The sequence below is a fragment of the Octopus sinensis genome, linkage group LG1, assembly GCF_006345805.1.
Source record: "Octopus sinensis linkage group LG1, ASM634580v1, whole genome shotgun sequence".
NCBI lineage: Eukaryota > Metazoa > Mollusca > Cephalopoda > Octopoda > Octopodidae > Octopus > Octopus sinensis.
Genome location: NC_042997.1, coordinates 39377758 through 39390495, shown reverse-complemented (window position 1 = coordinate 39390495; position 12738 = coordinate 39377758). Strand labels below are relative to the sequence as shown.

The window sequence follows — 12738 nt, the reverse complement described above, 5'->3', positions numbered from 1 at the left end:
TTTAATATAGGTAAGATGTAGATGAAATAAAAAGAAGAATGGTTGCGGCCTGGATAAAATGCAATGCCACTGTCAGTTGAAGTAATGAATAAATAAACACAACTTGGATTATTGACATTTCATCTTGATACGTAGATTAATAAGAGCTCAGAGCAAAAACACAAGAAAACCTACAACTTTACACGCACATGCACGTGAATGTCTGTTTCATATTTACACATTTCTTGCATAATGGGTGTAATTTCCAATTCATTAAAAAAACAATAATTTCATATAGAATTAGACAGTTCTGAAGAATGTCAAATAAGATATCGCCATATTGACAATTAATAGGGGGAAAAAATAAAAGAATTAAGTAGAAAGAGTAAAGAATGAAAACAAAACAGAAAAAAATCAACTCACGTCAGCTGGAAGGAGCTGCCTGTTGTCTCCAGTCACCATAGTTGTTTAGTACCAGGTCCCCGTTTAATTGGACTTGTAAAACCACTGTGTAATCGGGTGGCTGCTTATCGAATGTAATTGCTTTCTGATGAGTGTTAATTTAAGTTTGATGCTTTTACACAATACTGTTTCACTTTCTTTTTAATATAGTTATATTTTGGTAAAACAATTTACAGAATGTATGCAGTTGATGAAAATAGATCTTTCCATGTCTCTAAGAATTATAAAAGAAGAAATTTTGACAACAATAGCAATTTTTTTTTTCCCCTATCTTAATTTTCCTAATTACATGTTGGGCATCATTATTATTATTAAACCAGTGGCTAAGCTACAAGTGACGTTATTACACATATTATTATTATTACACTCAAACTACCAAACCCAGGATAAGTTTACCAAGAATGGTACAATCTACTAAAATATTCATGGAGAATTAGGAAGAAACAGTAAATATAACAGAAACGATAAAGATGAGGGTAAAAACTGGAAAATCGATAGAAACAGAATGGACAAAAACGTAATTTTGGGGATAAATTGCAAAGGGGGAAATAGCTGGGGATAAGACTGTAGAATGATTATTAATTTAATAATTCGGGATATAATGAAAACTAAAATACTTAGGGGTTATAGAAAGTGAAAAGGCTCCAAATTACGTTTTAATTTTCTTTTTCTTTTCTGTCGAACAGAATTCAAAGTTTATTTAGTGAAGGATGAAAGCGCTTTTCGTAGAATTATAGGACAACATGGAATAAATAATATAGTCAGGATTAGTAAGGATAAAGGCAGAAGAATCAACAACAATTAAGGAATATATAAATTGAATTTTACACAAGGGGTATCAGTTTTGGGCAATGGTTTGTTTTGATTAGTGGGTAATGTATTTTCTGAATGCTTTGGCCAACATTTACGAAGGAACATCATGTAAGAGTCGTGGGAGGGACCTAAATTATTAGTAAGAAACGTTAAGATGAAAGCATAGGAAACTAGTCTGAGAGACGTAATACGACCGAATTGTTGTTTGTGTGACCACACGAAGACAAAGAAATATGAAAGAAAGAGTTTGTTTTATATTGGGGAGGTGTTATTGAAGGAAATGAGTGTTGGAGACTGGAAGAAAGAGAAGCCAGAAGCCGTGGCTGAGAAGAGGGCAAGAGCTGAAGGGACGAACAACGACGGGCAGCAGCAGCAATAACAACAAAGTCGCTGGTTAACAATTTACCAAATAGAAGAAGCATGGTTTGGAACTAAGATGCAGCCGAAAATGTCAGCTGTTGTAGATTCTGTGTTTCCTACCTTCGATCAATTTTACAGATTTTGGACGTAAGGGGGAAATTAACGACCCCGAATAAACAGGTTTGAAGACAAATTCGCAGAGGTATCATGGTATTTTAGTAGTATTTTAGTCCCTGATCAACTCTACTGCTAATGCAGTGAACGGTAAATTGCGAGATCTCGTGGTGGATACACACACTTATGTATACACACACACACACTTGTGTATACACACACACACTTGTGTATACACACACACACTTAAGTATACACACACACACTTAAGTATACACACACACACTTGTGTATATATACACGCAATTACACATACGGAAGTGACATTTGAGGATGTTTTACATATATCTGCGACCTTTTGCTAAATAATTTAATAAAACCCTAAATTTTTCTTTTTCGCGATAAAAATGAATTAAAAATTAATTTGGAAAAAAATGAATCGAGAAAAAATTATTTTCAAAATTCTTCACGCAATAATTTAATTCCGTAAAACAAAAACTGATTATTTGCAGAAAAATTCGATTTGTATAATTAATGAAAATGACATGTGGTTTACGTTTATGTAAAATTTTAGATTATTAAATATGAGTTGCTGTTTTGTGCTCATACATTCAATAATGACAAATTAGTGTACAGTTTTAGAGACAAGGTTATATATTTGAGTGCGAGGGCAGTCAGTTTTTACCGATCCAAGTACCGGACTAATAGAATTTCAAATCGATTGCTTAGATACGATAATGAAAACTTGACCCCGGGGCAGAGTTTTGGGGGATTTTTAAAACGAGAGGTCACATAATTAAATACCGCAAATCATTTTGTCCGTCCGGTGCTCTACTAATACTGTCTGCCACTCGATCACGCAAATAAGTTTTAGCACTGGCACAAAACCCGAATTTTTAGTGGGGTTCGGAATTAATCGCCTCAACACTGGTCCCTGTAAAGCGTGAAGTGAAGTCTTACTTCAGCGGGATTCGAACTCAGAAGGTAAAGGGACGTAACTACGTATACAAAGTTCAGAAACAATTTCCTTAATTTAAACAATACAAAATAAAGAAAAATTAAACTAAAGTCCTGTATATTTTATTTACTTGTAACTCGTTATCAATAAGTTATAAATTATATATATATATATCAGAATTTATTTTTTAAATTGCATAAATTACTTAAATTTTCTCGAAATATAAAAACATACTTTCTTGAAATTACATCACGCCTTTGTTATAAGTATATATATAAATACATATATAACAAACACCCATTAGAAATTCCTCTATAACTATAATCAGGAAGCTAATTGCAAAACAGGCCAATTAATGCGAGATTGAATGAAGTAAACAAAATGAGAAATTTCTAGAGAATTAAATAATTCTCGGCTTCCGGAATTTACCGAGTTTTGTCGAAAATACAGGAAGTCATCATTGCGCCGGTCTTACAATAATTCAGTCTTTCCGATACTACATCTTCTCGCCATGAGGTTCGTAAATTTATTGCTTCTCTCAATTTCATGCATCTTGTTTAAAAAATACTTAATTTTTTCATAATTGTCATTGCTTAGTCTTGATATATCTTTTCTTAATATAGATATCTATATATTTATTGTAAAAATCGATTTTCTGTATTTCATAATTTAGTTTGAACATGATTCATCCCTCGTCTCGATTTGTCGTAGTTTTTGTGTTCATAATTACATAGAATTAATGATGCAGATTACAACACTTGAACGTATATATTTTTATTTTGTTTTGCAGTAGTAAAATTACGAAGGATACTTTGCAGGAAGCAATTGCGGCGATGCTCGCCTTCTCCAAGAGAAAGAAGAGGCGGTTTACCGAATCCGTAGATCTACAAATCGCCCTCAAGAATTACGACCCTCAAAAAGATAAGAGGTTTTCTGGTACAGTAAAGTACGGACGGCAATCTTTTTATTTATTCGACCTATAAAAGAGACTCCTAGGAGGCAGAGCAATACGACAGTTAAATTATCCTATTTGATATCATAGAAACATTGCTAACCTATATATGTGATGTGTATGATCAAATGTATAGGCTAGCAAAATCCCTCATTTGCCCACCACCCACTATGTCAATTTCTTCTTTAAAGAAAGTCGTTAGATCGCCTCCTATAAGTCACTTATTAGGTAGTTGGGTTTTTCTAAACCTTACGGACCTTTACCCAGGGTCTTAAATTTAAATGGGGAGGTCCTATTCTTTTTTTCTAAAAGAAATAGCACCGCTCTGTATAGCAGAACTTGTACTTGTGGTGAGTAGACGAATTATCTAGCCTTAATTGTTTCCATGTACATTATTTTTGTTTTAATGCTGGCATAAAATGAGTCCGTCTCTGATCTTGCTGGTATTTCTGTTATATGCTTTCTATGATGTATATCCATCCCTATAGTACACCGTTTTTAGATGAGACTTTACTTGTCTGTGAGATGAGAGAGAACAATTAAGTTAGCGGAGGGCTCAGAGTGCACCTGTTCGGGTGCGTGGCATTACCTCATTACGTTGCACTGGATGATGATGCTATGCTATTAAGGGACCTTAATTACCAGAAGTTTTCGTCGTGTTAGGGACTTGTTTGCCGTTCGAGAAGAGCTAGTTGCCATCTGGGATGCCACGTGTTGGCATGGACGAAATACTTTAAGAGGAATGTAGGTGAAAAACTTACTTTCCTGCATCTGGTGCGAAAAATCATGTAATTATAGTCCACAAATATTGTTTGATTAGTTAGTTTAGAGAATTCAATTTTTCCGCTAGTCTTTATATTTCAAACTTCCATGAGTTTCGTTTGTTGGACTTTTTTTTTTAATCCGACATGAGATATCACAACTGACGTGCGTTTTTTAGGCATTGCCGGAATACGAAAATTCTTTAAAAGTTGATGACTTGATTAATCCAATATTTGACACGTGTAGGTTTTTTTCTCTTATGAAAATTGCCGTCTAGTTTTGGTTTTGGGGCGAGGTAAAGGACATGGATCGTATCCACGCCTTTCGGGTTTAATACGCCATTTAACCGCGGTTAAATCGGTGATGGTTGAGGGACATGGTGTTTCCATATTCGCTGGGGATTAGAAAATTAACGAGCCTAAAACTAGATATGGTCTATATGTTGGAAAGAAATAGCCGATGGTGAAAAAGGGTTTCTGTATCTAATCCTTTAAACACCTCGAGTAAAGTATAGTGAGTGTCAAAGGACGTCGGTGTTTAAGGAAAAGTGAAATAGTTTGTCAGAAGTGATGTCGCACCTGGCAAACAAGATGCGGTGGTTTTCAAACATATGTGGTCTGGTGCACTAAGGGGCCAATAGGAGTTCGATATGGAGGGTCATGCAAGGTGATCGGTCGATCTGGTATGTTTTACTTACGCTATAACTTTCCTTTTTCAGGTTGAAGTATATCCCACGTCCCAAGTTGAAGGTCTGCCTTTTGGGTGATCAGCAGCATATTGATGAGGCTAAGGCAAACAGCGTTGAATGTATGGATGCCGACGCTTTGAAGAAGCTGAACAAGAATAAGAAACTTGTTAAAAAATTGGGTGAGTCTTATTGCTTGTAGTGTAGGGTGACTGATCCAGCCTAGATCTATTGGATTGGAGGCTTGATTCTCTCAACTATTGGGATTCTTAACCAGACTGGTGGGGTCTCATTGAGGGTATGCATCTTAGTAAATATTGTTATTCACCGCTACAAAACACTATCTGTATTGTTAGCATCCTTTGAATGGGAACTTAAACCTCTTGGAATTGCATTGTGAAGTAACCATTTGAATTGTAGCAGTTGGCATAAGGGCCTGTAAGTTTTTCTTGTTAGATGGTTATGGCTGTATATCAGTTGTGTTCTTTATTTTGGATGTTGTGTCAATATTGCAAGGGTATGTTTATAGGTTTTGATTGCAAAATGGATTGGCTGTGAATGTCTGAAATTTTTGTCTTTTCATTTTTCAGCTAAAAAATATGATGCTTTCCTTGCTTCCGACTCGCTCATCAAACAAATTCCAAGAATTCTTGGTCCTGGTTTGAACAAAGCTGGTAAATTCCCGACACCAATCTCCCATGGAGAGTCTATAATGTCCAAAGTTGAGGATTGCAAAGCTACTATTAAATTCCAAATGAGGAAGGTGAGTTTGTGTTTCTTTATGTAACAATTTATTAATTGTATCAGTTAAATATGCTGTGCTTGAGAAGACTTGGCAAGCCAAGTGAGACCGTGGCCTATGTCAAGGGTGTAACCAGCCCAGTTATGCGTACCTTTCCTTCATTGGATACTAAACTCTGCTTGCGAAGACCTGTTGAGGCAGGTGAAATTGAAATCAAAATTCGATGGTTGGCATCCATGCTAGTGGGGCGCTAAGTGCCCCATCCTGGCATGACCATTACCAGCGTCGCCTTACTTGCACTTGTGCTGGTGGCATGCGAAAAACACCATTTAAGTGTGGCTGTTGCCCATACAACCTGGCTTGCCCTCGTGCCAGTGGCACGTAAAAGTACCCACTACGCTCTCAGAGTGGTTGGCGTTAGGAAGGGCATCTGGCTGTAGAAACTCAACCAGATCAGATTGGAGCCTGGTGCGGCCATTTGGTTTGCCAGTCCTCAGTCAGATCGTCCGACCCATGCTAGCATGGAAAGTTAAGCACTTCATTATTACTCTGAAGTTTTAAAATGACAAAAGCAATGAATTTGTGGGGCTAATGTTTTTGTTTTCTTCAGATTCTTGCATTTTAGATGTCAGACTACAAATATGCAAAAAGTTGACGGTCATTCTCCCCCTCCCATTTTAAATTTAGAACTTTTTTATAATTTATTTTTGTTTTAGATGACAGATTCCAGATATGCAAGAAACCACGTTCTGAAGCTTTTAAATTCAATAAGCATATAGATAGGTGTATAAAGAGATAGATATATCTTCCTAGGGCTAAAAGCAACGCTGTCTTCTATAGGACCGCCACATTTAGTTGACAAATAAATCTTATGAATAAATGGATAGGGATAAATGGATTGAAAAAGTTTAAAATTTGGAGGTGGGGTACATTTGAGTCCCTTTTTTAAACTTTATAACATTATTAAACGTTTGTTTCTCCTAAAGTGGTGTATATTTAATTTACACATTGAGGCTAATGCAGTTTCATACCTCTCCTTGAATAATTCTTTTTTTTTTTTTTAAGATTCCTACATTTGATATGTCAGGGATTATGGATATGCAAAAAAAATTTGCCACACACACCACCACTGCCTCTCCCCCTGACAATATCTCATTTCCTTCAGTTTTTTTTTCCTTTACTACATTGTTATCACTGCCATTTAAGCAACTTCGTCTTCACTCATATTTATGACTTCATGGATAGAATATTAGATTTTCTTCCAAGAATTCTTTTGTATAGTCTTTGTTCATAGCTATTGTATATTGAAATGAGTCAATATTTAAATGTGTTGCTGAGTCTCGAGTGACTCTGGCTTTGTTGGTGCTTTATATTGATTGTTTATTAATTTTTTTTTTTTTCCTCCGCTAGGTACTTTGTCTATCTGTGTGTGTTGGTCATGTGAAGATGAAGCCTGATCAGCTGTACTCCAACATCAGTCTTGCTATCAATTTTTTGGTGTCGTTGCTGAAGAAGAATTGGCAAAATGTTCGAGCCCTGTATATCACATCAACAATGGGTCCATCTCAGAGACTTTATTAGGGATTCTTGAGATAGAAGAATAAATATTAATTCCAAGATTCTGTTGTTGTTTTTTAATTGGTTGAATGGTAGCAGGCTGCTTTGTCGGACACTTCCATTGTTTAATCCTTTAGCATTCGGATTATTGTCAAATGCATAACAAGCATCACTTTGTATTCTACTGATGCTTATTTACAAGTGTTACAGGCATATCGTTTACCATCCGTCTATGTTTCTTAAACTTCTTTTACACAGCAGATTACACTACGTTGATGGCAATCATTTAACTTGAGAGCATGAAAGATTTTAATAAATCAGTTAGATGCTATCCACAGGAAATAGTGTGATTGCTGGACAGGGAAATAATCACTCTTAACATGTATATGTAATATATACACTGGACTGCTTTCCATTTTCTAACTACCAAATCCACTCAGAAGACTTTGGTTAACCCATGTTGTCGATGGGTTAGTACAAGACTTGCAATCAAGAAGTAGTGACTTCGGTTCCCAGACCAGGCTGTGTTACGTTTTTGACCAAGATACTTTATTTCATGTTGCCCCAGTTCACAAAGCTCTAGAAATTAGTTTACATCACCGGTGCCAAGTTGTATCGGCCTTTTCCTAGCTGGTATGCATGGGCAACTGCTCCATAGACAGCCTTGCACAGACATATTTCTAGGTACAGTCCCATGGTCGTTCCTGACCAAGGGGCCAGGAGTGTCTTTAGTAGAAGGCATTTATCCAGTGTGCTGTGCAGAGACCATGTAGGTGAGATGAACTTCTGGTCACAGAGTCATGACTGTTGCTAATTTCTTAACTGTGAATAGAGCTTGCAAAAAGTGTGGGAGAAAGTGGTAAGGTCTTATCTCAGGACTATCAAGATAACGGGGAATCAGAATGACTGGAATATACTGATATTGAAAAACCTACCCACTTCAAATTTATATGCTTGTGTCCCTCAATGCTACTTGACAACTGGTGTTGGTATGTTTACATCCCCATAATTTAGCAACTCAGCACCCACTACATACTATTAAATGATAGGCAGTAGAAATCCTACCTTGGACAGTGGGGCATGATGCAGTCCTTGAACCTGTTGGATCCTATCAAAGCATCCAATCCATTCCAGCTTCGAACAATGACATTGAATGTTATGTATATTAGCTCATTGTTGTCTCCCTTGCCACATGTTCTTCAAACCAACATCTTCCATTTGTTTCAGCATGCCTTGAGACCATTTTAGACACTTTTTTTTCTGTTTGTCTAACCTTTCTGTAAAAAAGTGTAGGTTCAAAATCTTCAGGACTTTTGTTTTTCCTGAGTATTTAAAACTAATTCTCTTTATTTGTTGCTCTTTCACCTTTGCTTTTATTTTATTTTTGAATCATACTTGCATCCATTGATGAAAGGAGTCTTGTTTCATCAGGGCAATCTTGAACCTGTTGGATCCTATCAAAGCATCCAATCCATTCCAGCTTCGAACAATGACATTGAATGTTATGTATATTAGCTCATTGTTGTCTCCCTTGCCACATGTTCTTCAAACCAACATCTTCCATTTGTTTCAGCATGCCTTGAGACCATTTTAGACACTTTTTTTTCTGTTTGTCTAACCTTTCTGTAAAAAAGTGTAGGTTCAAAATCTTCAGGACTTTTGTTTTTCCTGAGTATTTAAAACTAATTCTCTTTATTTGTTGCTCTTTCACCTTTGCTTTTATTTTATTTTTGAATCATACTTGCATCCATTGATGAAAGGGGTCTTGTTTCATCAGGGCAATGCCCCAACACAGATCCTTGCTTTCAATGGCTACTGTGCCTGACTGGCTTTAGACTAATTGATCACTCTATTCCCATTTGGCCCTATCATCTGTTCTCAATATAGGAAAAATTACTTGGCTGAGAACCAACATTGCAGTGATAACGATGTATCTACTACTGATGACTTATTTTTGACCATCAGAATGAAAACTTATTCACCAATGGGTACCAAAAGTTACAACAATGATGGAAGAAGTGTGTAAACTGCAAGAGGGGCTATGTTGAATAGTAAGCCTCATCTGGTTACATTCCACAAGAATACCTTGGTCTGTATCTAACACACTCACCGGTTCAATTTCCATTTTTGTTTATTTTTTTCCAAAAATTTTCATTGATTTTGCAACCTTGTCAGTGGATGTTAACTCTGTCCATTATTAGAGCTGTGTTCCTTTTTGTCTGTTTAAAATTCTGTTGTGTGTATTAAAGCAGTATGACTCTCCCTAGACACAGCCATAGAAACAATGCCAGGACAGGCAGCTCTAGTCAAAGTGTCCAACCCATGCCAGCATTGAAAACAAATGCTAGGTGAAGATGAAGATTCCTCATAATAGAAAAGTAGGTATTGCAGAAAATACAAGCTTCTTCCATGTTACAAAGTTGTTGCATTCCTGAAAACTTTGTTGTGGCATGGAATTCTATAAAAGTGAAAACCATTTGCTATTGACTGACTTCCATGTTACATGGAATCACCGAAAATACATTTTTCACATTTTTGCAATATGCAACACTTGCCAAAATAGTCATGGCTGTTGCCAGTGTCATGTAAATAGCACCTGTTACCTTCTCGGAGTAGCTGGTGTTAGGAGAGGCATCCAGCCATAGAAATCGTGCCTAATTGCACTGGAACCAAGTGTAGCCCTCCCCTTACTTGTTCAAGTCTAACTCTTGCCAGCATGGAAAGTGGATGTTAACTCTTTCGATGCTGAAACTGGCTCTGTAGTACAAATGTTTTGAATTAAAATCTTCCACCAAGCCTTAGTCACAATTTATGTTCCTAACACTGGCTGAATGATAACTAAGTTATTTTACTAAATTCTTTGTTATATTTAAAATTAATTGAAAGAAACACAGAGCATCTCGAAATAAATGCAGTAATGAAAGGGTTAAATGATAATGTAGTGGATGCCTTTTGTCTTTGACTTGTTTGCTACAGTGTGTGTTGTAACTTTGAACAAATCTTTTGCTCTTACACCATCACAAAAAAAATCCATTTACAAAGCTATGGCATCACCTCGAAGGGTTTTAGTCAAATGAATCCACCCCAGTCCTTATTTTTTTAAAACTTCATAGTTATTCTATCGACTAACTGCTAAGTCACAGGGATGTAAACACCAGTGGTTGGAGACGCACACGATGGGCTTCTTTCAGTTTCCATCTACCAAATCTATATTTGCAAGGCTTTGGTTGGATCAATGCTGGAGTTGAAGACACTTGCCCAAGTTGCTACTCAGGGACTGAACCTGGAACCATGATTTATATAATTATAAAGAGTATGAAGCAATTGGAAACAAAGACTAATCTAATAAATACTTGGACAGTGAGATCAATAAAATAATTTCTGAGATAACTATACCCACTACTCTTATCTTTTATGCCGTGATATTGCTAATGTTAAAAAAAAAAAAAAAAGAATTGGAAAATATAATATTGACAGCTCAAATACTATCTTCAGTAAATAATGAGATGTAACTGATGGAAGGATCAAAATAATCTCCTTACTTCAAACAGTATATAGATTAAGCAAATACAATTCGATAGAATTAAAGATTAAAGGATATGAAGTCTTAATTTTTTTTTTTTTTTTTAATCAGGACAGCAGGGGCATTATCTATGGCTATTGTAACCCCCACCTAGACTGGTGATATTGATGTCGCTAATATTCAGCTCGAAGAGGGCAGAATGCTTAGCGGCATTTCACCCATCTTTATATCCTTAGTTCAAATGCTGCTGAGGTTGACTTAGCTTTACATCCTTTCAGACTCAATAAAATAAGTACCAGTCGTTCATCATCATCATTGTTCGACTGTGGTCGAGACAATGGAATTTACCATGCTATGCCAGACTTCACGGTCCATCATGGCATTACGGAGGTCCTGTTGCTGGATGCCTGTATCCCTGGAGATTACATCAGGGTAGGAGAGTGTGCGCCCTCTGGTATTGCGAGTAGATGGCTTCCAGAGGAGAGTAGAAATTACCTCTTTTTCAGCTCTACAACAATGTCCAGCAAACTGGACTCTCCTACCTTTCACAAGAGATGACACAGGTGGTAGTTTCCCATATATTTGCATTTTGGTTGGATGGCACATCCACGAGAGATTTTGAGCTCTCATACGGAGGGGAGTGTAGGTTCCATCCAACCACCTCTCAAGCTTTTTTGATAACGTCCAGGTTGAGTATTAGGGTTGATATAATTGACTTAACCTTTCCCTTGAAATTGCTGGCCTTCTGTCAAAATCTGAAACCAAATGTTCAGCTTTGAAGATATGTAGATAGTAAAAATGGCAGGTGAAGAAAATTGCAGTTCTCACATGGAAAACCTGGGTGAAATATTCCAGAGATGGGATGCAACTGCTTTCCAAAAAAGTAAAGGCTGTTGTAGTAGTATTAAGAAAGCATAGCTAGAATGTTAGAGATTAGAGTTGATTTTTCAATGTATTCAGGGGTCAAAACTGATACGGGGAAGAACCCTGTGGTTCTCAGTTGGGCTATTTTAATAAGTAAAATTATAAATACACAAGCAAATATCAGTTGATTTCTTTTGGTAATTCAGTGCCTACTAATATATATTTCTTTATTGCCCACAAGGGGCTAGACATAGAGGGGACAAACAAGGACAGACAAAGGGATTAAGTCAATTACATCGACCCCAGTGCGTAACTGGTACTTTATTTATCGACCTCGAAAGGATGAAAGGCAAAGTCGACCTCGGCAGAATTTGAACTCACAACGTAACGACAGACGAAATACGGCGACGCATTTCGCCCGACGTGCTAACGTTTCTGCCAGCTCGCCGCCTTAGTGCCTACTAATATAAGCATGGCTACTCCCTCACTCCGGTTATGTCCTGTCAAGAGCATGAGAACACAACTGTTACTCTATCTGCATACATTCCATTTACTTTGTCTTTCTCACTAGCATCACAGATGAAACTACTAATTATACAGAATGGACCAGAGATCTGCAAACAACTTGAAGTTGTATATTATATCTTATATATTGAAATGATCAAGCAAATATTGTTCTTCAATCATTTCTCTAATGCACTTTCACATAAAAATTTCATAACTATACTGAAGGTGACAAAAGAGAGCTGAACATGGACTAATTATGAAATAACTGTTTTCAGATGTTTGGATTAAGATTGACAAGGTAGTTAGCAAAGTCAGAGAGGTTCCCTTTCTAGGGATTAGAAACACTGACATGTTTTCAAAGATTGGAATAGATTCCTGTAGGAAGGAGTTTGGCAAGGCTGCACTGAAGTGCATTGTTTGAGGGTGATCAGAGGAATTTTCAAGCATAGAGGTGAGACTG

The 12738-nt window shown here is 36.7% G+C and overlaps 2 protein-coding genes across 3 annotated transcripts in view; one reads left to right on the top strand and one right to left on the bottom strand.

The window, feature by feature from the left end:
- Positions 1-1913, bottom strand: part of LOC115217393 (ubiquitin carboxyl-terminal hydrolase 47) — a 110853-nt gene extending 108940 nt beyond the window's left edge. Inside the window, exons 1-2 of one of the 2 annotated variants that reach the window (XM_029787079.2) lie at positions 1735-1913; positions 403-655 (exon numbers count right to left, since the gene is read on the bottom strand). In XM_029787079.2, coding sequence (XP_029642939.1) covers positions 403-441 — 39 coding nt within the window. In that variant the 5' untranslated portion in view covers positions 442-655; positions 1735-1913. The remainder of the gene's footprint in view (positions 1-402; positions 656-1734) is intronic. The other variant, XM_036499569.1, reaches the window with a different exon arrangement.
- Positions 1914-3043: 1130 nt separating this feature from the next.
- Positions 3044-7446, top strand: LOC115217406 (60S ribosomal protein L10a-2). The gene is made up of 5 exons (XM_029787101.2): positions 3044-3202; positions 3477-3632; positions 5119-5267; positions 5676-5848; positions 7238-7446. Exons 1-5 carry the CDS (start codon positions 3198-3200, stop codon positions 7406-7408), a joined length of 654 nt encoding a protein of 217 aa, XP_029642961.1. The 5' UTR covers positions 3044-3197; the 3' UTR covers positions 7409-7446.
- The last annotated feature ends 5292 nt before the right edge of the window (positions 7447-12738 follow it).

What these genes read in the sequence shown, in the direction of transcription:
- LOC115217406 (XM_029787101.2), top strand. An exon ending in AGGTTTTCTGGTACAGTAAA is followed by an intron (nt 3,633 to 5,118) that starts GTACGGACGGCA and finishes TTCCTTTTTCAG; the next exon opens with GTTGAAGTATATCCCACGTC. An exon ending in GAAACTTGTTAAAAAATTGG is followed by an intron (nt 5,268 to 5,675) that starts GTGAGTCTTATT and finishes TTCATTTTTCAG; the next exon opens with CTAAAAAATATGATGCTTTC.